General features: G+C 48.8%; 1 protein-coding gene across 1 annotated transcript in view; it reads right to left on the reverse strand.

Annotated features, from left to right (window-relative positions):
* The window catches only part of LOC140196915 (disintegrin and metalloproteinase domain-containing protein 33-like), a 125,454-nt gene that overhangs the window by 19,473 nt on the left and 83,807 nt on the right, over positions 1-22,174 (reverse strand). The window contains exons 17-21 of the mRNA XM_072256851.1: positions 17,474-17,551; positions 16,471-16,579; positions 6,804-6,939; positions 5,329-5,404; positions 1,802-2,527 (exon numbers count right to left, since the gene is read on the reverse strand). Of these exons, the coding sequence (XP_072112952.1) occupies positions 1,802-2,527; positions 5,329-5,404; positions 6,804-6,939; positions 16,471-16,579; positions 17,474-17,551 (1,125 nt within the window). The remainder of the gene's footprint in view (positions 1-1,801; positions 2,528-5,328; positions 5,405-6,803; positions 6,940-16,470; positions 16,580-17,473; positions 17,552-22,174) is intronic.

The following is a 22,174-nucleotide window of genomic DNA, read 5'->3' on the forward strand; positions in this document are numbered from 1 at the left end:
TGTAATGGCGACCCAGAGAAACAAATTAGGAGAGTAAAAAGGAAACACAGAAACTTACAGCACATTACAGGCCATTCAGCCCACAATGTTGTGCCGACCATCTAACCTACTCCAGAAACTGCCCAGAATTTCCCTAGCGCTCCAATCCAAACATCATCCTTGTAAATCTCCTCTGCACTCTCTCTATAGTACCCCAATCCTTCCTTTAGTGAGGTGAGCACAAATGAATATAAACAATGAAATATCCTCGACACGAGGAATTCTGCAGATGCTGGAAATTCAAGCAACACACAAAGTTGCTGGCGAATCTGATGGCATGAACATTGACCTCAAACTTCCGCTAATGCCCCACCTCCCCCTTGTACCCATCTGTTATTTATTTATATACACACATTCTTTTTTTTCCTCTCTCTCCTTTTTCTCCCTCTCACTATACACCTTGCCCATCCTCTGGGTTTTTCCCCCCTCCCCCTTTTCCTTCTCCCTGGGCCTCCTGTCCCATGATCCTCTCGTATCCCCTTTGCCAATCACCTGTCCAGCTCTTGGATCCATCCCTCCCCCTCCTGTCTTCTCCTATCATTTTGGATCTCCCCCTCCTCCTCCCACTTTCAAATCTCTTACCATCTCTTCTTTCAGTTAGTCCTGACAAAGGGTCTAGGCCCAAAACGTCAACTGTACCTCCTCCTAGAGATGCTGCCTGACCTGCTGCGTTCACCAGCAACTTTGACGTGTGTTGCTTAAATATCCTCGATAGGTAAGATTAGGGAGAATCCAAGCCATTCCATAAGTATATCAAGAATAAGGGGGTAGCCAGGGAAAGTCTTACTAACTACACCACAGCCTCCCAACTCCTGTACTCAGTGCCCTGACCGATGAAGGTCACTAAGCCAAAAGCCTTCTTCACCACCCTGTCTCCCTGTGACCCCCACTGCCAGTGAACCATATCCCTCTATTCTACAACATTCCACAATGTACTGCCATTCACAATGCAACTCCTACTCTGGCCTGATCAAAATGCAACTTCACAAAACTCTAGTTCGGCTGCTTCTGGAGCATTGCATACAGTTCTGGGCGCCCCATCGTAGGAAGGATGTTGAGACTTTGGAGGAAGTGCAGAAGGGAATGATCAGGACGTTGCCTGGAGGGCATGAGCGGTTGGACAGACTTGGGGGGGTTTTCTCTGGACCAGCGGAGGCTGAGCGGAGATCTGATAGATTATGAGAGACACAGATAGAGTAGACAGACAATATATATTCCCCAGGGTTGAAGTGTTTAATACCAGAGGACATGTGTTGAAGGTGAGAGGGGTTAGGTTCAAAGGCGATGTGAGGGACAACTTTTTTTTTAATATGAAAATGGAAGGCGCTGCCTGGGCTGCTGGTAGAGGCGGAAAAGTTAGAGACTTCTAAGAAATGCTTAGATAGGCATATAAACGTGAGAAAAATTGAGGGACACAAAGATTGTGTAGGCAGAAGAGATGAGTTTAGTTAGCCATTGGATTACTAATTTAATTGGTTCGGTCCCCCATCACCCAGGACATGCTGTCTTCTCATTGCTACGTCAAGCTGGTGGTACAGGAGCCCGAAGACTCACGCAGCTTCTTCCCCTCCTCCATGGGATTGCTGAATGAACACTGAACCCATGGAACTACCCCAGTATTGCTCTCTCCCTCTGTTTTCACACTACTGGTTTAATTTATTTTTTTTTAATATATGGGCCTCTTATTATAACTTGCAGTTTTTATTGTTATATATTGCGTTGTACTGCCCCTCCCCCACTCTCCGGTTAGCTGCCCACTCACCTTCCCAGCATCCACAGCCAGCCTCGGCCCGACCACACCGACCGGCTGTAACTGATGCAGACCGGGCTTCAGCAGGCGACACCTAGACGGAGGCGGCGGGCGAGACAGAGCTGGAGAACCAGACGGAGGTATCAGACGAGACGGAGCTGGAGAACCAGACGGAGGCGGAGGACGAGACGGAGCTGGAGAACCAGACGGAGGTATCAGACGAGACGGAGCTGGAGAACCAGACGGAGGCGGAGGACGAGACGGAGCTGGAGAACCAGACGGAGATATCAGACGAGACGGAGCTGGAGAACCAGACAGAGGCGGAGGGCGAGACGGAGCTGGAGAACCAGACGGAGCTATCAGACGAGACGGAGCTGGAGAATCAAACGGAGGCGGAGGGCGAGACGGAGCTGGAGAACCAGACGGAGGCGGAGGGCGAGACGGAGCTGGAGAACCAGACGGAGGCGGAGGGCGAGACGGAGCTGGAGAACCAGACGGAGGCGGAGGGCGAGACGGAGCTGGAGAACCAGACGGAGGCGGAGGGCGAGACGGAGCTGGAGAACCAGACGGAGGCGGAGGGCGAGACGGAGCTGGAGAACCAGACTGAGGTATCAGACAAGACGGAGCTGGAGAACCAGACGGAGGTATCAGACGAGACAGAGCTGGAGAACCAGACGGAGGCGGAGGGCGAGACGGAGCTGGAGAACCAGACGGAGCTGGAAGACGACATGACGCTGGCTGTGTGCAGAAACTAAACTTTAGAACACAGGAGTAGGCCATTCGAACCCTCAAACCTGACCCATCATGGAAGATCTGCCCAGGACACAATAATACTGAAGAAATACATATATCCTCTCACACTGCCAGAGTAAAGCAGCTGGTAAAATCTCAGACAGAACACACCCCAGACATTCTCTCTCGCTGCCTCGATAAAGCAGTCGGCATACAGGCAGTCGACGCTGCCTTTCTGAGACACCGCTCCTCGACAATGTCCTGGGTACTTTGTAGGCTAGTACCCGAGATGCAGCCGACTAGATTTACAACCCTCTGCAGCTTCTTTCAGTCCTGTGCAGTAGCCCCTCCATACCAGACACTGATGCAACCTGTCCGAATGCTCTCCACGGTACATCTATAGAAGTTTTTTGAGTGTATTTGTTGACATGTGCCTTTAAGTACCCCAAAACCACATTTTGACAATTCACCCCCAAGGGTTCCTTTACTTTAAGCTCTCTAGTCAATTCCAGTTCATTGCACAACACCCAATCCAGAATGGTTTCAACAGCGAGTTGCTCTAAAAATCAATCTTGGGCATTCTACAAATGCCATCTCTTGGTATCCAGCACCAACCTGATTTTTCCAATATACCTGCATATTGAAATTCCCCATGAGTATTGCCCTTTTGACCTGCATTGTCTCTCTCCTGCTGTACTCTGTAGCCCACATCCTGGCTACTGTTTGGAGGGCTGTATATAACTCCCACCAGGGTCTTCTCATCCTTGCAGTTTCTTAACTCTACCCCAGAGGATGCTACATCTTCTAATACTATGTCACCTCTTTCTAAGGATTGATTTCATTTTTCACCAACAGAGCCACACCACACCTTCTGCCTTACCCGCCTGTCCTTTTGATACAATGAGTATCCTCGGATGTTAAAATCACAGCTATAACCTTTCCTCAGCCACGACTCGGTGATGCCCATATCACCTCTGTAAATCTCTAACTGTGCTACAAGGTCATCTACCTTACTCTGCACACAGCACGAATCCAAATGTAACACCTTCAGTCCCGTGTTCCCCTTTTGCATTGCAACTCACCCTGTAGACTGCAGTTTTGCCCTGTTATCAACCACTCCTTGCTTACTGTCTCACTACACACTGCCTGTTTGTAAACCGACTACCTTATCCTCAGCACTGTCACTCCAGTTCCCATCCCCCTGCCAAATTAGCTTAAACCTTCAAAACAACTCTAGCAAACCTACCCGCAAAGATATTGGTCCCCCTCTGGTTCAGTCATAGCTTCCCTGGAAGTGGTTCAGAAGTCAAACCCGACAGACCCCTCCCACCCCACACAGTCTCTCCCACTCCCGGTAATGCAGTCTCCGTAATCTCAGACCCAGATAGTCTCTCTCACTCTCAGTAACGCAGCCTCCGTAATCTCAGACCCACTCAGTCTCTCTCACTCTCGGTAACGCAGTCTCCGTAATCTCAGACCCAGATAGTCTCTCTCACTCTCAGTAACGCAGCCTCCGTAATCTCAGACCCACTCAGTCTCTCTCACTCTCGGTAACGCAGTCTCCGTAATCTCAGACCCACACAGTCTCTCTCACTCTCGATAACGCAGTCTCCGTAATCTCAGACCCAGACAGTCCCTCTCACTCTCGGTAACGCAGCCTCCGTAATCTCAGACCCAGCCAGTCTCTCTCACTCTCGGTAACGCAGTTCCGTAATCTCACACCCCACACAGTCTCTCTCACTCTCGGTAACGCAGTCTCCGTAATCTCAGACCCAGACAGTCCCTCTCACTCTCGGTAACGCAGTCTCCATAATCTCAGACCCAGACAGTCCCTCTCACTCTCGGTAACGCAGTCTCCGTAATCTCAGACCCAGACAGTCCCTCTCACTCTCGGTAACGCAGTCTCCGTAATCTCAGACCCAGACAGTCCCTCTCACTCTCGGTAACGCAGTCTCCGTAATCTCAGACCCAGACAGTCCCTCTCACTCTCGGTAACGCAGTCTCCGTAATCTCAGACCCAGACAGTCCCTCTCACTCTCGGTAACGCAGTCTCCGTAATCTCAGACCCAGACAGTCCCTCTCACTCTCGGTAACGCAGTCTCCGTAATCTCAGACCCAGACAGTCTCTCTCACTCTCGGTAACGCAGTCTCCGTAATCTCAGACCCAGACAGTCCCTCTCACTCTCGGTAACGCAGTCTCCGTAATCTCAGACCCAGACAGTCTCTCTCACTCTCGGTAACGCAGTCTCCGTAATCTCAGACCCAGACAGTCTCTCTCACTCTCGGTAACGCAGTCTCCGTAATCTCAGACCCAGACAGTCCCTCTCACTCTCGGTAACACAGTCTCCGTAATCTCAGACCCAGACAGTCTCTCTTCTGTGCTCTCCCAATGGGCGGGGAATGCAAAAGTCTGAAAGCACGTCCCTCCAGGCTCAAGCTCAGCTTCTATCTCACTGTTACTGAACTGTTTCCTCATCCCATAAGGACTCTTGACCTCACAATCTACTCCGTGATGGAGTGGGGCGATGCCTGGGGAGGAGTGGTCACCTGCAGTTCATTGGTCAGTCAGGGCCACAGATTCGACCCCTCCCAACCTGCTTCTGTTGTGGAATCCACCTATGGGGAGGTTTCGGTCAAACCTGCCACGAATGACAACCCTTCATTAACAGCGGCCCCTTCTGGCCGGAGCACGGGGAGGTTTCCTACTCCTTCCCCCTACCACCACCCTTGGAAAGTTCTAGAAGGTTCGGATAGGGTTGGCAACCCTTGTTCCCTGTCAGAACAGCAGGCTCGCTCTCTGTACTCACCCTGCTTGGGGCTTTACTTGGCCGCAGTTCCCTCAGTGGAATGGTCGTGTGTTCGGGGGGAGGGGACCCTGCACCCCTGTACAGAGATAACAGAGTTACTGAGGGTATGGAATAGGAGGCAGTGCCGGGAAAGGATCAACAGCGACCGAGAGTCCTGTACAGAGATAACAGATTTACTGAGGGTATGGAATAGGAGGCAGTGCTGGGAAAGGGTCAACAGCGACAGAGAGTCAGGAGTCACTGAGAAGCGAGTGCAGAAATTGCAGGGGCCCTCACAGAGACATTTAAATCATCCCTAGAGACAGGTGAGGTGTCGGAGGGTCAGAGGATAGCCAATGTTGTTCCATTGTTTAAGAAAGGCACTAAAAGTAAATGAGGAAATTATAGACCGGTGAGCCTTACGTCAGCTGTGGGAAAGTTATTGGAAGGTATTCTAAGGGTCCGGATGTATGAGTATTTGGATGGATGTGGACAGATTAAAGATAGTCAGCATGGCTTCATGCACGGTTGGTCGCGTCCAACCAACCATATAGTTTTTCGAGGAAGTTACCAGGAAAGTGGATGAAGGTAAGGCATTTAATGCTGTCTACATGGACTTCAGCAAGACATTTGACAAGGTCTCGCGTGTGAGGCTGGTCAGGAAGGTTCAGTCTCTCAGCATTCAGGATGAGGTATTAAACAGGATTTGACGCTGGCTTTGTGGGAGAAGCCAGCGAGGCCTTGCAGATGGTTGCCTCTCTGCCTGTGCCTGATGAAGGGTCTTGGCCCAAAACGTTGAATGTTTACTCCTTTCCATAGACGTTGCCTGGCCTGCTGAGTTCCTCCAGCATTTTGTCTGCATTGCTATTGAGTACAGGAGTTGGGACAATTGGTGAGGCCTAATTTGGAGCATTGTGTGCAGTTTTGGTCACCTACCGACAGGAAAGACGTACACAAGGGTGAATGAGTGCAGAGAAAATTTACCAGGATGTTGCTGGGTCTGGGGTACCCGAGTTATAAGGAAAGGTTAAATAAGATAGGACTTTATTCCTCTGTCAAATCTCCCTTCAAACTTCTATTTTACATGGAATAAAGTCCAAATTTATTCGATCAAGACTGAGGGGAAATTCGATAGAGGTAGACAAAATTATGAGGGGTATTGATAGGGTAAATGCAAGCAGGCTTTTTCCTCTGAGGTTGGGTGGGACTGCAAGCAGAAGTCATGGGTTAAGGGTGAAAAGTGAAAAGTTTAAGGGAATCATGAGCAGAAACTTCTTCACAGAGAGCGGTGAGAGTGTAGAATGAGATGCCAGCACAAGCGGTAGAAAGGTAAAATGGGGAGGAGTGGGGACAGGAAGGGAGGGAGGATTGGGAAGGGAAGGGAGGGGATGGGTTGAGGGAGGAAGGGAGGTGGGAACAGAGAAGAAAGGGGAAGAGGGAATTGGAGGAGGAGGTAGATGGAGGAGGGGGGAGGGGGACGGAGAGGGAAGGGATACCTGCGTGTGAAAGGTGGGGTGATGCCGATCTGGGCACAGAGCCGCTCCTGGTGTTTCCGATAGCAGAGGGCAGCCATCACCAGAGCCGGGACAAGCAGGAAGGTCAGGAGTAATCCCAGCACCAGTAACCGGTAACCTGCAGGGCAAAGGGATGATGTCAGTCCTCAGCCCCACTGGACCCCAAAACCACCCCCACCCTGAAAACCTATCTCAGCATCCACATCCCACCCCCGACCACATGCACACTCCCCCCACCCACGCTTCTATCCTTTCGGCCCCAGGGGTGAAAGTGGAGATACACTCGCTAGATCTGACACAATACAACAGCCGTGGTCAGCCTGGTTTCCTGTTTCCGACACAATACAACAGGCCGTGGTCAGCGTGGTTTCCTGTATCTGGCACAATACAACAGGTCATGGTCAGCGTGGTTTTCCTGTATCTGACACAACAGGCCACAGTCAGCGTGGTTTCCTGTATCTGACACAATACAACAGGTCACAGTCAGCGTGATTTCCTGTATCTGACACAATACAACAGGCCGTGGTCAGCGTGGTTTCCTGTATCTGACACAATACAACAGGCCACAGTCAGCGTGGTTTCCTGTTTCCAACACAATACAACAGGCCACAGTCAGCGTGGTTTCCTGTATCTGTTACAATACAACAGGCCACAGTCAGCGTGGTTTCCTGTATCTGTTACAATACAACAGGCCACAATCAGCGTGATTTCCTGTATCTGACACAATACAACAGGCCGTGGTCAGCGTGGTTTCCTGTATCTGACACAATACAACAGGCCATGGTCAGCCTGGTTTCCTGTATCTGACACAATACAACAGGCCACAGTCAGCGTGGTTTCCTGTATCTGACACAACAGGCCACAGTCAGCGTGGTTTCCTGTATCTGACATAATACAACAGGCCACAGTCAGCGTGGTTTCCTGTATCTGACACAATACAACAGGCCATGGTCAGCGTGGTTTCATGTATCTGACACAATACAACAGGCCACACTCAGTGTGGTTTCTGAAGCCGACAAGAGAGAATCCCTCAGAAGCGTGAAACCACGGAAAGCCTCCAGCCCAGACAGGGTACCCGGCCAAGTATTAAAGTCCCATGCTGACCAACTTGCTGGAGTGTTCACTGATCTTACATCTCTTGCTTCAGCAGTGTGTGGTACTCATTTGCTTCAAGCAGGCTTGAATTATATAATTGCCTAAAAAGAGTATGGTGACTTGCCTCAGTGACCATTGTCCAGTAGCACTCACTGTACATCCACTGTGACCACGTGTTTGAGAGGCTGGTGGTGAAGCATATCAATTCCTGCCTCAGAAGTGACTTGGATCTGCTCCAATTTTCCAGCTGGAGCCACAGGTCCTCAGCAGATGCTACTTCCTTGGCTCTTCACTCAACCCTGGAACATCGGGACAGTGAAGATGCATACATCAGAATGCTCTTTTTTGACTCCAGCTCAGCCTTAAATACAATCATCCCCTCAAAAACTAATCAATAAGCTCCAAAACCTTGGCCTGAATTCTTCCTTGTGTAATTGTAACCTCAATTTCCTCACTTCTAGACTCCAATCAGGTTGTATTGGCAACAACATCTCCTCCACAATCCCCATCAGCACAGATGCCCATAAGGCTGTGTGCTTAGCCCCCTGCTCTGCTTGCTTTACACATGACCAGGTGGCGAAACAAAGCTCTAATGCCAATTTTAAGTTTGCTGCTGACACTACCGTCATAGGCTGAACCAAAGGTGGTGACGAATCAGCATATAGGAGGGAGAATCAAAATCTGGCTGAGGGGTGCCATAACAACCACCTCTTACTCAATGTCAGCAAGACCATATTGCTGATTGTAGACTTCAGGAGGGGGAAACCAGAGGTCCACGAGCCAGTCCTCATCGGAGTATCAGAGGTACTTTAAATTCTTTGGTGTTATCATCTCGCCTGCATGGTCCTGAACAGACTGCAGAAAATAGCTGAAAGGGTATATCCCGAGTCTCAGTGCAGTTTCAGGTCAGAACGCTCCACAATCGACATGTTCGTCTCACTTCAACAGCTACAAGAGAAATGCAGAGGGCAAAGACAACCACTCTACGTCACTTTCGTTGACCTTACGAAGGCCTTCGACCTCATGAGCAGAGACGGCCTGTTCAAAATCCTCATCAGGATTGGTTGTCCCCCGAGGCTCCTCAGTCATTCCACACAGACATGAGGGGCGTCGTTCAGTTCGACAACTCTTTTTTGGAGGCTTTCAACATCCGCAGCGGTGTGAAGCAGGGCTGTGTGCTTGCCCCCACCCTGTTCGGCATCTTCTTCGCAGTCATGCTGAAGCACGCCTTTGGAACAACAGCTGGTGGTGTCCACCTCCACACCAGATCAGACCGGAGGCTGTTCAGTCTGTCCCGGCTGAGGGCGAAAACCAAGGTTTGTGAAGTACTCATCAGGGACATGTTGTTTGCAGACGACGCGGCACTGGCAACACATTCTGGAGAGCAACTGCAACGCCTCATGGACAGCTTCTCAAGAGCCTGACAGGACTTCAGCTTGACCATCAGCCTGAAGAAGACCAATGTGTTGGGCCAACGCGTTGAGCAAGCCTCCTGCCATTACCATCAACAACTCTGAGCTGGAGGTAGTTCACGAGTTTACATACCTTGGCTCCACCATCACGGACAGCCTCTCCCTAGACCCCGAGATCAACAGACGGATCGGACGAGCAGCCTCAACATTCGCCAGGCTGACAAAGAGAGTCTGGGAGAACAGAAAGCTGATGACGCACACTGAAGTTGCAGTCTACAGGGCCTGCGTCCTCAGCACACTGCTTTACGGCAGTGAGACCTGGAGCCTCTACTACAGACAAGAGCGGCGACTCAACGCCTTCCACCTTCGCAGCCTGAGACGCATCCTGGACATCACGTGGACTGACCGAGTCACTAACAATGAGGTCCTGGCCCGTGCCCAGATACCCAGCCTCTTCACCCTGCTCCAACAACGCTGTCTCCGCTGGCTGGGCCACGTACACCGCAAGTCAGACGGGAGGACCCCGAAAGACCTGCTGTATGGGGAACTGGCCTGTGGCAAGACAGCACAAGGGCGGCCCCAACTTCGTTTCAAAGACATTTGCAAGAGAGACATGAGGTCACTGAACAGGAACGTCGAGAGGTGGGAGAACATCGCAAGCGACCGCTCTCACGGGAGGCTGGAACTACGCAGAGGTCTAAAAAGAGAAGAGAAGCTGAGGCTTGCTGCTGAAGAAAAGTGCACTCGTTGGAAAAACAGCACCAAGACAACACTGGAGGATGGTACCTTCAAGTGCAGTCACTGCAGCCAAGACTGTCACTCCCGTGTGGGCCTCTACAGCCACAACAGATGCTGCTCTTACACAGACTGAAGCAAGACTTTCCAGGCGCAGATCCGTGGTCTCACGGGACTAACGGATGCCACCATCACATCATCTCAGGGAATCTGATCTGGAGCCAGCACGCAAGTGCAATTGCGAAGAAAGTATGGCAGCGCCTCTACTTTCTTAGAGGTTTGCAAAGATTTGGCTTGTCATCTATAACTTTACCAAACTTCTATAGATGTGTAGTGGAGAGTATTTTGACTGGTTGCATCGTGACCTGGTATGGAAACAGCAACGGCCTTGAACGGAAAATTCTACAAAAATGAGTGGATAGGTCCCAGTCCATCGGGGTAAAGCCCACCCCTCCATTGAGCACTGTCACAGGAAAGGAGCATCCGTCAACAAAGACAACCAGCATCCAGGGCATGCTCTCTTCTCACTGCTGACGAAGGTACAGGACGATCTCATCCTTAACAACAGACTCTTAAAGAGTGGAGTAACACTTGCAATCTTCTAGTCTTTAGGGACTATGCCAGAATCAAGTGATTCTTGAAAGATCATGACCAATGCATCTGTTATCTCTTCAGCAACCTCTCTCAGGACTCTGGGATGTAGTCCATCTGGTCCAAGTGACTTATCCACCTTAAAACCGTTCAGTTCTCCTTGCACTTGTTCCTTTGCAATAGCAATGGCACTCAATCCCTGAATCACACGGACCTCTGGCACATTGCTAGTGCCTTCCACAGTGAAGACTGATGCAAAGTACTCATTAAGTTCATCTGCCGTTTCTTTGTCCCCCAATACTACCTCACCAGCGTCATTTTCCAGTGGTCCAATATTAACTCTCACCTCCCTTTTACTCTTTAAATAACTGAAAAACATTTAGCAATCCTGCTTTATATTAATGGCTCGTTTGCCCTCATATTTCACCTTTTCACTTCTTATAGCTTTTTTTACATAGAACATAGAAATTTACAGCACAATACAGGCCCTTTGACCCACAATGTTGTGCTAACCATGTAAACTGCTTTAGAAACTGCCTAGAATTTCCCTAGTGTATAGACTTCTACTTTTCTCACCTCCATCTAAGAGGTTCTTAAATGACCCTATTGTATCGACTTCCCACTCACTTTTGCTACCTTATATGCCCTTTCCTTGGATTTTATGCAATCCTTAACTTCCCTTGTCAGCCACAGTTGCCTATCCCTGTCATTTGAGAAAAACTTCTTCTGTGGGACATATCTATCCTATGAACTATTCCCAGAAATTTCAGCATCTCTGTTCTGCCATCATCCCCACCCATATCCCCCTCTAATCCACCAGGGCAAGCTCCTCTCTCATGCCTCTGTAGTTCTATTGTGACACTGATACATGTGACTTGTTTCTCCCTCTCAAATTGCAGTATGAATTCAATCATATTATGATCACTGCCTCCGAAGGGTTCCTTTACGTTAAGCTCCCTAATAAGACTTGAGTTGTTACACAACACCCACTCTAAGATAGTCTTTCTCTGAGTAGGCTCAAGCACAAGCTGCTATAAAAAGCCATCTCGTAGGCATTCAACAAATTCGCTCTCTTGAGATCCAACACCAACCTGATTTTCCCCAATCTCTTTGCATATTGAAGTCCCCTATTACAATCGTTTCATTACCTGTATTATATGCCTTTTCCAGCTTCCTTTGGAATCTCAATCCCACATCTTGGCTACTATTTGGAGACCAATATATGATTCCCATAATGGTTTTTTCTACCCTTGCAGTCTCTTAACTCCACCCACAAAGATTGAACAATCTCTGACCCCATGACACCTCTTTCTAAAGATGTAATTCCATCTCTTACCAACAGAGCCACACCACCGCCTTTGCCTTCCTGCCTGTCCTTTCGATACCAAGTATATCCTTTGATGTTAAGCTCCCAACTATGGCCTTCTTTCAGCCACAGCTCAGTGATGCCCACAATGTCAGTCACCAATCTGTACTTGTGCCACGAGTTCATCCACCTTATTCCAAAGGCTACCTACATTTTAACACAGCTCCTTCAGTCCTGCATTTTCATCTTTTGAATCTTGCCTCTGTGGTACAATCTAACTCTTTCCTTTGTCTGCATTTGTACCCAATCATTGGCTGGTCCATCCTTCCATTCATGTTACATCCATCATCTACTTGTATACCTGCTAGTTCCCATCCCCCTCTCTTGTTACAATAGTCATGGGGACTTCAATGTGCAGGTAGATTGGAAAAATCAGGTTGGTGCTCAATTACAGGACGGGGGATTTCTAGAGTGCCTACGAGATGGCTTTTTAGAGCAGCTCATGGTTGAGAACCTTAGGGGATCAGCTATTCTAGGCTAGGTGTTGCGCAATGAACCAGAATAGATTAGAGAGCTTAAGGTAAAAGAACCCTCAGGGGAAAGTGATCAGAAATAATTGAAATTTCAGAAGGAGAAGCTAGAGTCAGTGTATCAGCATTATAGTGGAGTAAAGGGAATTTCAGAGGCATGAGAGAGGTGTTGGCCAGAACTGAATGGAAAAGAACACTGGCAGGGAAGACGGCAGAGCACAATGGCTGGGATTTCTAGAAGCAAATTTGAAGGCACGGGATATATACATCCCAAATGAGGAAGAAGTATTCTAAAGGAAAGATAACAAGCATGGCTAACAAGAGAAGTCAAAGCCAACATAAAAGCAAAAGGGAGGGCATATAATAGAGCAAAGATTAGTGGGAAGTTAGAGGATTGGGAAGCTTTTAAAAACCAACAGAAGGCAATTAAAAACATCATTAAGGGTAAGGATGGAATACAAAAGTAAGCTCGCTAATAATATTAAAGAAGGTATCTTCAGATACATAAAATGTAAAAGAGAGGCGCGAGTAGATATCAGACTGCTGGAGAACAAAGCTGGAGAGGTAGTAATGGGGTACATGTAAATGGTGGATGAACTGAATAACAATTTTGCATCAGTCTTCACTGTGGAAGACTCAAGTTGTTTGGGAAAGCGAAAGGTCTGAAGGTAGATAAGTCACTTAGATCAGATGGTGTACAGCCCAGAGTTCTAAAAGAGGTGGCTGAAGAGATTGGGGAGGTATTTTTTTTTTTGATATTTCAAGAATCACTAGATTCTGGAATGGTTCTGGAAGACCGGAAATGTGTAAGTGTCACTCCACTCTTCGAGAAGGGAGAGGGGCAGAAGAAAGATGTTGGGAAGATGTTGGAGTTAATTATTAAGAATGAGATATGAGGGTACTTGAAGGCACTTGATAAAATAGGCTGTAGACAGCATGGGAAAATCCTCCCTGATGAATCTGTTGGAATTCTTTGAAGAAATAGCAAGCAGGATAGACAAAGGAGAATTGGTTGATGTTGTGTACTTGGGTTTTCACCAAGGCCTTTGACAAAGTGGCGTACATGAGGCAGTTGAACAAGCTACAGGCCCATGGGAAGATTCTAGCATGGATAAAGCAGTGGCTAATTGGCAGGAGGCAAAGAGTGGGAATAAGGGAGCCTTTTTTGGTTCGCTGCTAGGAACGAGTGGCATTCCACAGTTGGGAATGATCCTTTTTACATTATATGTCAATGACTAGAGGGACATCCTTTTAGAACGGAGGTGAGGAGGAATTTCTTTAGCTAGAAACTAGCGAATCTGTGGAATTCTTTGCCACAGGCAGCTGTGGAGGCCAAGTCTTTATGTATATTTAAGGCAGAGGTTGATAGATACTTGATTGAACAGGAGGAGAGGCTGGAGATTGGGGCTGAGAGAAAAATTGGATCGGAAATGATGAAATGGCGGAGCAGACCCGATGGACCAAATGGCCTAATTATGGTCTTATTCCTTTTCAGAGTGGACGGGGTTCTGTTGAAGATCCTGACCTTGATTTATGCTCAGACTTCTGTACTTTGCGGTAGTGGGACCCAATCCCGGAGTCTTGCTACCGGCTGCTTTTTGAAATCCCAAGAACACGACCTTGAGGATGAGCGCACCTTCGGGGTTCCAAGGTTCATGGCCCTGTGCACGGACTGACTCTATGCTGGAGCCACCAAATGAAGCCTCGCGGAAGAAAATGGAAGATCAGGAACATCAGGATCAGCTGTTGGAGGCTCTGTACTCGGCAAATTGCGTGTGCGTGCTCTCTCTCTCTCTCAGTGGTGGGAGAGAGTTTGTTGCTGATTCTCGTGTTGGAGAACTCAGGAAAAGTGACACAACAGGCTTTATCATCACAAATCAGTGAGTTAGGACCGTAAGACACAGGAGCAGAATTAGGCCATTTTCAGCCCATCGAGTCTGCTCCACCATTCCATCATGGCTGATCCTGGATCCCACTCAACCCCATACACCTGCCTTCTCACCAAATCCTTTGATGCCCTGACTGATCAGGAAACGATCAACTTCCACCTTAAATATATGCATGGACTTGGCCTCCACCGCAGTCTGTGGCAGAGCATTCCACAGATTCACCACTCTCTGGCTAAAAAAATTCCTCCTTACCTCTGTCCTAAAGGGTCACCCCTCAATTCTGAGGCTGTGCCCTCTAGTTCTGGATATCCCCACCACAGGAAACATCCTCTCCACATCCACCCTATCTCGTCCTTTCAACATTCGGTAAGTTTCATTCCCCTGAATCCCTCTAAATTCCAGTGAGTACAGGCCCAAAGCTCACAAACGCTCCCTCATATGTTAACCACTTCATTCCCAGAATCATCCTCGTGAGTCCTCTGGACTCTCTCCAATGACAACGCATCCTCTCTGAGATATGGGACCCGAAACTGTTGACAATACTCCAACTGTGGCCTGACTTGTGTCTTATAAAGCCTCAGCATGGTCTTCTTGCTTTTATCTTCAGTTATTTTTGTTGTGTCTCCCCTCTCGCTGTCCCTTTATTGGGAGAGAGAGCTCCTCTGGTATGTTGAATTGTCGGGTGAACAATTAGTTTTTGTTGTGCTGCAGATCACGGTCTTTCTTGGGGGCTTGCTATTGCTTGCTTGTTGTGCGGAGGGTGTTGATGCTTTTTTTGTGCAAGTGGGTGGATGGGGGGGGTCAGGGAGTATAATTTCTTTACTGCTGCTTGTGGCTTGTGTGGGAGGGGAAAGGGGTAGGGGTCTTTGAGTTCTAATGCTTTTACTGTCATTCATTCTTCTGTTTTTGTAGACGTGTGCAAAGAACAAGAATTTCCGGATACACATTCCTCTGATATTAAATGGAACTTCTCGCCCCATCACTGAACTCTTCCAACAACCTATGGACTCCTTTCAAGGACTCTTCATCTCACGTTCTCAAAATCTGTTGCTTGTTTATTTGTTATTTTTTCTTCCCTTGTTTTTGCAGAGTGTGTTTTCTTTTGCATATTGATCGTTTGTCCGTCCTGTTGGGTGTGGTCTTTCACTGATTCTGTTGTGTTCTATTGGGCATTCACTGGGAAGCCCCGTATGAATATGAATTCCAGGGTATTTATGTACTTTGGAAAGGAATCTACTTTGAACTTTGACTGGAAGGAGGCAAAGAGTGGGAATAGAGGAAGCCTTTCCAATTGGCTCCCGGTGACTGGTGGTGTTCCACGTGGGTCGGACCTGGGACTGCTTCTCTTCCAGTTTTATGTCACTGACGGATGACAGAATTGACAACCTTCTGGCCAAGTTTCTGGATGATATGAAGACAAACCATAAGACCATAAAACATAGGAGCAGGATTAGGCCATTTGGCCTGTCGAGTCTGCTCCAACGATTCATCGTGGCAGATTTATTGTCCCTCTCCATCCCATTCTCCTGCCTTCTCCCCGTAACCTCCGACACCCTAATTAATCAAGAGGCTATCAACCTCCACTTGAAATATACCCAATAACAGGGTGGAGGAGCAGGTGGTGTTGAAGATGCAGGGAGTTTGCAGAAGGAACTAGACAGATTGGGAGCATGGACAAAGAAATGGTGGATGGAACCCGGGGAGTGTAGATGCACGTCCATTTAGAATGGGGATGAGGAGGAATTTCTTTCGCCTGTGGGTGGTGAGCCTGTGGAATTAGTTGCCTCAGACAGCTGTGGAGGCTGAGTCAGTGAGTATATTTAAAGTGGAGGTTGACAGCTTCTTGACTGGTCAGCATGTCAAAGGTTATGGGGGTAAGGCAGGAGCATGGGGTTGAGAGGGATAAGAAGTCAGCCATGATGGAGAGGTAGGGCAGACACAATGGGCTGAATGGCCTCATTCTGCTCCAATGTTCATCAACAACATTGTAGGTTCCTGTAGACACCCCCGCAGTTCCTGCAGTGGCGGTGTGACTGTGAGACCACCCACCCACCAGTGGGGCCAGGGTCCGAGGGAACAAGTGGTCCTTACTGTCTGTGTGAACAGGTCCACTGTCGATGCTGCCTCCGAGGCCGGGTTTATCACAGAACGGTGGAGCCCAGTGCGGGTCGCAGTGGCAGTTCCCGTTGCTGTTACACACCTGACAAAGCATGGAGGTGGAGACGTCAACCCAGAGTTCAGACCAGCACCCTCGGTGTGACAGCATCACCCCTCCAAGACCACAACCCCACCTCTCCCCCTCCCTCGGTGTGACAGGGTTACCCACCTGATTCCCACGGTACCCCTTCGGGGTGCTGGAGGAGGGAGATGGAGGGGAGAGCAAAGAGGGTAATGGGGAGGGGACAGAAAGAGAGAGAGGAGGGCGAGAGAGGAGGGTAATAGGGAGGGATGAGAGAGAGAAGGGCGATGGGGAGGGGCATGAGGGTCTGGCGGGGCAGAGTCTTGGGGGCAGGGGTAGGAGGCAGATTCTCAGGAGGAGAGTGGTTAAAATTCGGGGGGGGGTTCATGGGGGTAGTTAGGGGTGGGGAGATCGTGGGGGAGAGTTTCGGGGGAGTGGGGTTTAGTGGGAGTTTGGGGAGGGAGTCTGGGGGGTTGCTTGGGGTGAGTTCGGGGGTGGAAGTCTGATGGGGAAAGTCCAGTGTGGGGGGGGCTGTGCTCGGGATGGGGGACTTCAGGGGGAAATTCAGTGGGAATGAACTCAAAGTGGAGGGGAATGAATTCAGGGTGGGGGACTGAATCCAGGGGCAGGGGCAGATTTGGGGGGGTTAGGGGGCAGAATTGGTGGGGGAAGTTCGGAGGGGCAGAGCCTGGGTGCAAGGGCAGTATTGGGGGGGGGTTGGGGGGCAGATTTGGTGGGGGGAGTCCGGGGGGGGGTGAGCCCTGGGGGAGGGGGAACAGCCCAGGGGGGGAGGGAGAGTACCATGGGGGGTGAATTTGGTGAGGTAGGGGGAATCTGGGGGAGTTGAGGGGGAGGGAGTCTAGGGGAGGATGGTGGAATTTGGCAGGCAAGGCTGGGGGCAACGTGAGGACTTACCCCATGGTGATGGCACTTCTCATCACAGGCAGCAAGGTGAGGGAAAGAGGCATTTCGACATCGGTTCTGCAGGCATACCTGATCCAGGGCAATGGCACTGGGTGACAATGAGCCCAACTCCTACACCATAACCAACCCACACTGTCCCCACACCCTTCTCCAGTCCAGAAACCCCCAACATCTCCTCCATCACCTGACTCATGACTTCGTCCCTCCACTGTCAAACCACATTACCCACACTTGATCATCTCCTCACACTCTCACCTACACATCAGCCCAAACCATCATCCACCATCACCCCAAACCATCAAAAACCGTCACCCACCATCACCCAAACCATCATCCACCATCACCCACCCATCACCCCAAACTATCATCCACCATCACCCCAAACCATCATCCACCATCACCCACCCATCACCCCAAACCATCATCCACCATCACTCACCCATCACCCCAAACCATCATCCACCATCACCCCAAACCATCATCCACCATCACCCACCCACCACCCCAAACCATCATCCACCATCACTCACCCATCACCCCAAACCATCATCCACCATCACTCACCCATCACCCCAAACCATCATCCACCATCACTCACCCATCACCCCAAACCATCATCCACCATCACTCACCCATCACCCCAAACCATCATCCACCATCACTCACCCATCACCCCAAACCATCATCCACCATCACTCACCCATCACCCCAAACCATCATCCATCACTCACCCATCACCCCAAACCATCATCCATCACTCACCCATCACCCCAAACCATCATCCATCACTCACCCATCACCCCAAACCATCATCCACCATCACTCACCCATCACCCCAAACCATCATCCACCATCACTCACCCATCACCCCAAACCATCATCCACCATCACTCACCCATCACCCCAAACCATCATCCACCATCACTCACCCATCACCCCAAACCATCACCAACATCACCCACCTATCATCCCTCCACCGTCACCCACTCATCATCCCACACTGTTACCCACCCATCAACCCAAACCATCAAAATCCGTCACTCACCCATCACCCCTCCACTCTCACCCACCCATCACCCCTCCACTCTCACCCACCCATCACCCCTCCACTCTCACCCACCCATCACCCCTCCACTCTCACCCACCCATCACCCCTCCACCCTCACCCACCCATCTGATAGAGATGTATAAGATGACGAGAGGCATTGATCGTGTGTATGGTCAGAGGCTTTTTCCCAGGGCTCAAATGGCTGCCACAAGAGGACACAGGTTTAAAGTGCTGGGGAGTAGGTACAGAGGAGATGTCAGGGGCAGGTTTTTTTTAAACGCAGAGAGTGATGAGTGCATGGTATGGGCTGTCGGCGATGGTGGCGGAGGCAGATACGATAGGGTCTTTTAAGAGACTCCTGGATAGGTACATGGAGTTAAGAAAAATAGAGGGATATTGTTAACTCTAGGTAATTTCTAAAGTAACTACAAGTTCGGCACAGCTTTGTGGGCCAAAGGGTCTGTATTGTGCTGTAGGTTTTCTATGTTTCTATGTTACATGTTATATCGGAGGGACAGGAAGGTAGGCAGAGGGGGTGCTGTGGCTCTACTAGTAAAGAATGGCATCAAATCAGTAGAAAGACGAGGATTGGAAGATGCTGAATCCTTGTGGGTTGATTAAAGAAACTGCAAGGGTAAAAGGACCCTGACAGCAGTTATATACAGGCCTCCCAACAGTGGCTGGGAGGTGGACCACAGATTACAACAGGAAATAGAAAAGGTGAGTCAAAAGGGCAATGTTATGGTAGTCAGTCATGGGAGATTTTAACATGCAGGTCGATTGGGAAAATCAGGTTGGTAATGAATCTCAAGAGAGCGAGTTTGTTTGATGCTAGGAGATGACTTTCTAGAGCAGTTTGTCATTCAGCCTACAAAGGGATCAGCTATACTGGATTGGGTATTATGTAATGAACCTGAGGCGATTAGGGAACCCTGAGAAACCAGTGATCACAATAGAAAGAAGTCTGATGCAGCAGTATTTCAGTGGAGTAAGGGAAATTACAGTGGTATGAGAGAGGAGTTGGCCAAAGTAAATTGGAAGGAGCTGCTGGCAGGGATGTCAGCAGAGCAGCAATGGTGTGTGTTTCTGGGAAAAATGAGGAAGGTGCAGGACATGTGTATTCCAAAAATGAAGAAACACTCAAATGGTAAAATAGTACAACTGTGGCTGATAAGAGAAGATTGGTGGAAGAGCAGGTAGTGCTGAGGAAACAGGAAGGATGCAGAAGGACTAAGACATGGAGAATGGGCAAGAAAGGGGCAAATGAAATACAATGTTGGAAAATGCATGGTCATGCACTTTGGTAGTAGAAATAAATGTGCAACTATTTTCTAAACAGGGAGAAAATCTAGGAATCTGCAATGCAGAGGGACTTGGGAGTCCTTGTGCAGAACACCCTGAAAGTTATCTTGCAGGTAGAGTCGGTGATGAGGAAGGCAAATGCCATGTTAGCATTTATTTCAGGAGGTCTAGAATACAGGAGCAGATATATGATGCTGAGGCTTTATAAGGCACTGGTGAGGACTCACCTTGAGTATAGTGAACAGTTTTGGGTCCCTCATCTCAGAAAAGATGTGCTGGCATTGGAGAGGGTTCAGAGGAGGTTCACAAGAATGATTCCAGGAATGAAAGTGTTATCATACAAGGAACGTTTGATGGCTCGGGTCTATGCTCACTGGAATTCAGAAGGATGAGGTGGGGGATCTCATTGAACCCCTTCGAATGTTGAAAGGCCTATACAGAGTAGATTTGGAAAGGATGTTTCCTTTGGTGGTAGATTCTTGGACAAGAAGGCACAGCCTCAGGATAGAGGGGTGCTCTTTCAAAACAGAGATGCGGAGAAATTTCTTTAGCTAGCAGGTGGTGAATTTGTGAAGTTTGTTACCACAGGCAGCTGTGGAGGCCAGGTTGTTGGGTGTATTTAAGGCAGAGATTGATAGGTTCTTGATTGGACATGGCATCAAAGGTTACGGGGAGAAGACCGGAAACTGGGGTTGAGGAGGAGATAGAAATAAAGGATCAGCCATGACTGAATGGCGGAGAGACTCAATAGGCCAGATGGCCTAATTCTGCTCCTGTGTCTCATGGTCTTATTATATACTTTGTATCAAAAGGACAGGCAGGAAGACACAGGCGGTGGTGTGGCTCTGTTGGTAAGAGATGGTATTACATCTTTAAAAAAAAAGTAATATAGGGTCAGAGAATGTTCAATCTTTGTAGATGGAATTAGGAATCTGCAAGGGTAAAAACACCATTATGGGAATCATGTATAGGCCTCCAAATAGTAGCCAAGATGTGGGGTTGAGACCGCAAAGGGAGCTGGAAAAGACATGTAATAAGGGTAAAGACACGATTGTAATGGGGGACATCAATCTGCAAAGGGTTTGGGAAAATTGGGTTGCTGTCAGATCGCAACAGAGGGAATTTGTTGAATGCGTACGAGATGGCTTCTTAGAGCAGTTTGTGCTTAAGCTGACTCGGGAAAAGGCTCTCTTATATTGGGTGTTGTGTAATAACGCAGTTATTATGAGGGAACTTAATGTAAAGGAACCCTTAGGAGGCAATGATCATAAGACCATAAGACCATACGACAAAGGAACAGAATTAGGCATTTGGCCATCAAGTCTGCTCAATCATTCAATCATGGCTGATCCTTTTTTTCCCTCCTCAGCTGCACTCTCCAGCCTTCTCCCCGTAACCTTTGCTGCTGTGTCCAATCAAGATCCTATCCAGTTCTGCCTTAAATGCATCCAGCGACCTGGCCTCTACGGCTGCCTGTGGTAATAAATTCCACAAATTCACCACCCTTTGGCTAAAGAAATTTCCTTGCATCTCTGTTTTAAGTTGACACTCCTCTGTCCTGAGGCTGTGCTCTCCTACCATGGGGAACATCATTGCCACATCTACTTTGTCTAGGTCTTTCAACATTCAAAAGGTTTTAATGAGGTTGCCCCTCATTCTTCTAAATTCCAGCAAGTACAGACAAGAGCTATCAAATGATCCTAATAGAACTCTTTCATTCCTGGAATCATCCTTGCGAATGATTTCTGAACCCTCTCCAATGCCAACACATCCCTTCTGACATAAGGATGCCAGAACTGTTCACAATACTCAAGATGAGGCCTCACCAGTGCCTTATAAAGCCTCAGCATTACATCCTTACTCTTGTATTCTAGACCTCTTGAAATGAATGCTAACATGGCATTTGCCTTCCTCACCACCGACTCAACCTGCAAGTTAACCTTCAGGGTGTTCTGCACAAGGACTCCCAAGCCCCTTTGCACCTCAGGTTTTTGAATTTTCTTCCCATTTAGAAAATAGTCCGAACATTTATTTCTTCTACTAAAGTGCGTGACCATGAATTTTCCAACATTGCATTTAATTTGCCCCTTTCTTGCCCATTTCCTAATCTGCCTAAGTTCGTCTGCATCCTACCTGTTTCCTTAATACTACCTGCCCCTCCACCATCTGCAGACTTGGCAACAAGCCCATTTCCCCGTGTGCCATGGCCTGAAGATCAAAGTGCGTCACATGTTGTCCTGAAGCCACGCTTCTGCATGAATAAGCACGCAGTTCTTCATCTCGTGTTGCGTCAGCCACGGACGGAGTCAATCCAGCTTGCTTTCCAGGGAGCAATCACTGTG

This window comes from Mobula birostris, chromosome 4 (genome assembly GCF_030028105.1).
Source record: "Mobula birostris isolate sMobBir1 chromosome 4, sMobBir1.hap1, whole genome shotgun sequence".
NCBI lineage: Eukaryota > Metazoa > Chordata > Chondrichthyes > Myliobatiformes > Myliobatidae > Mobula > Mobula birostris.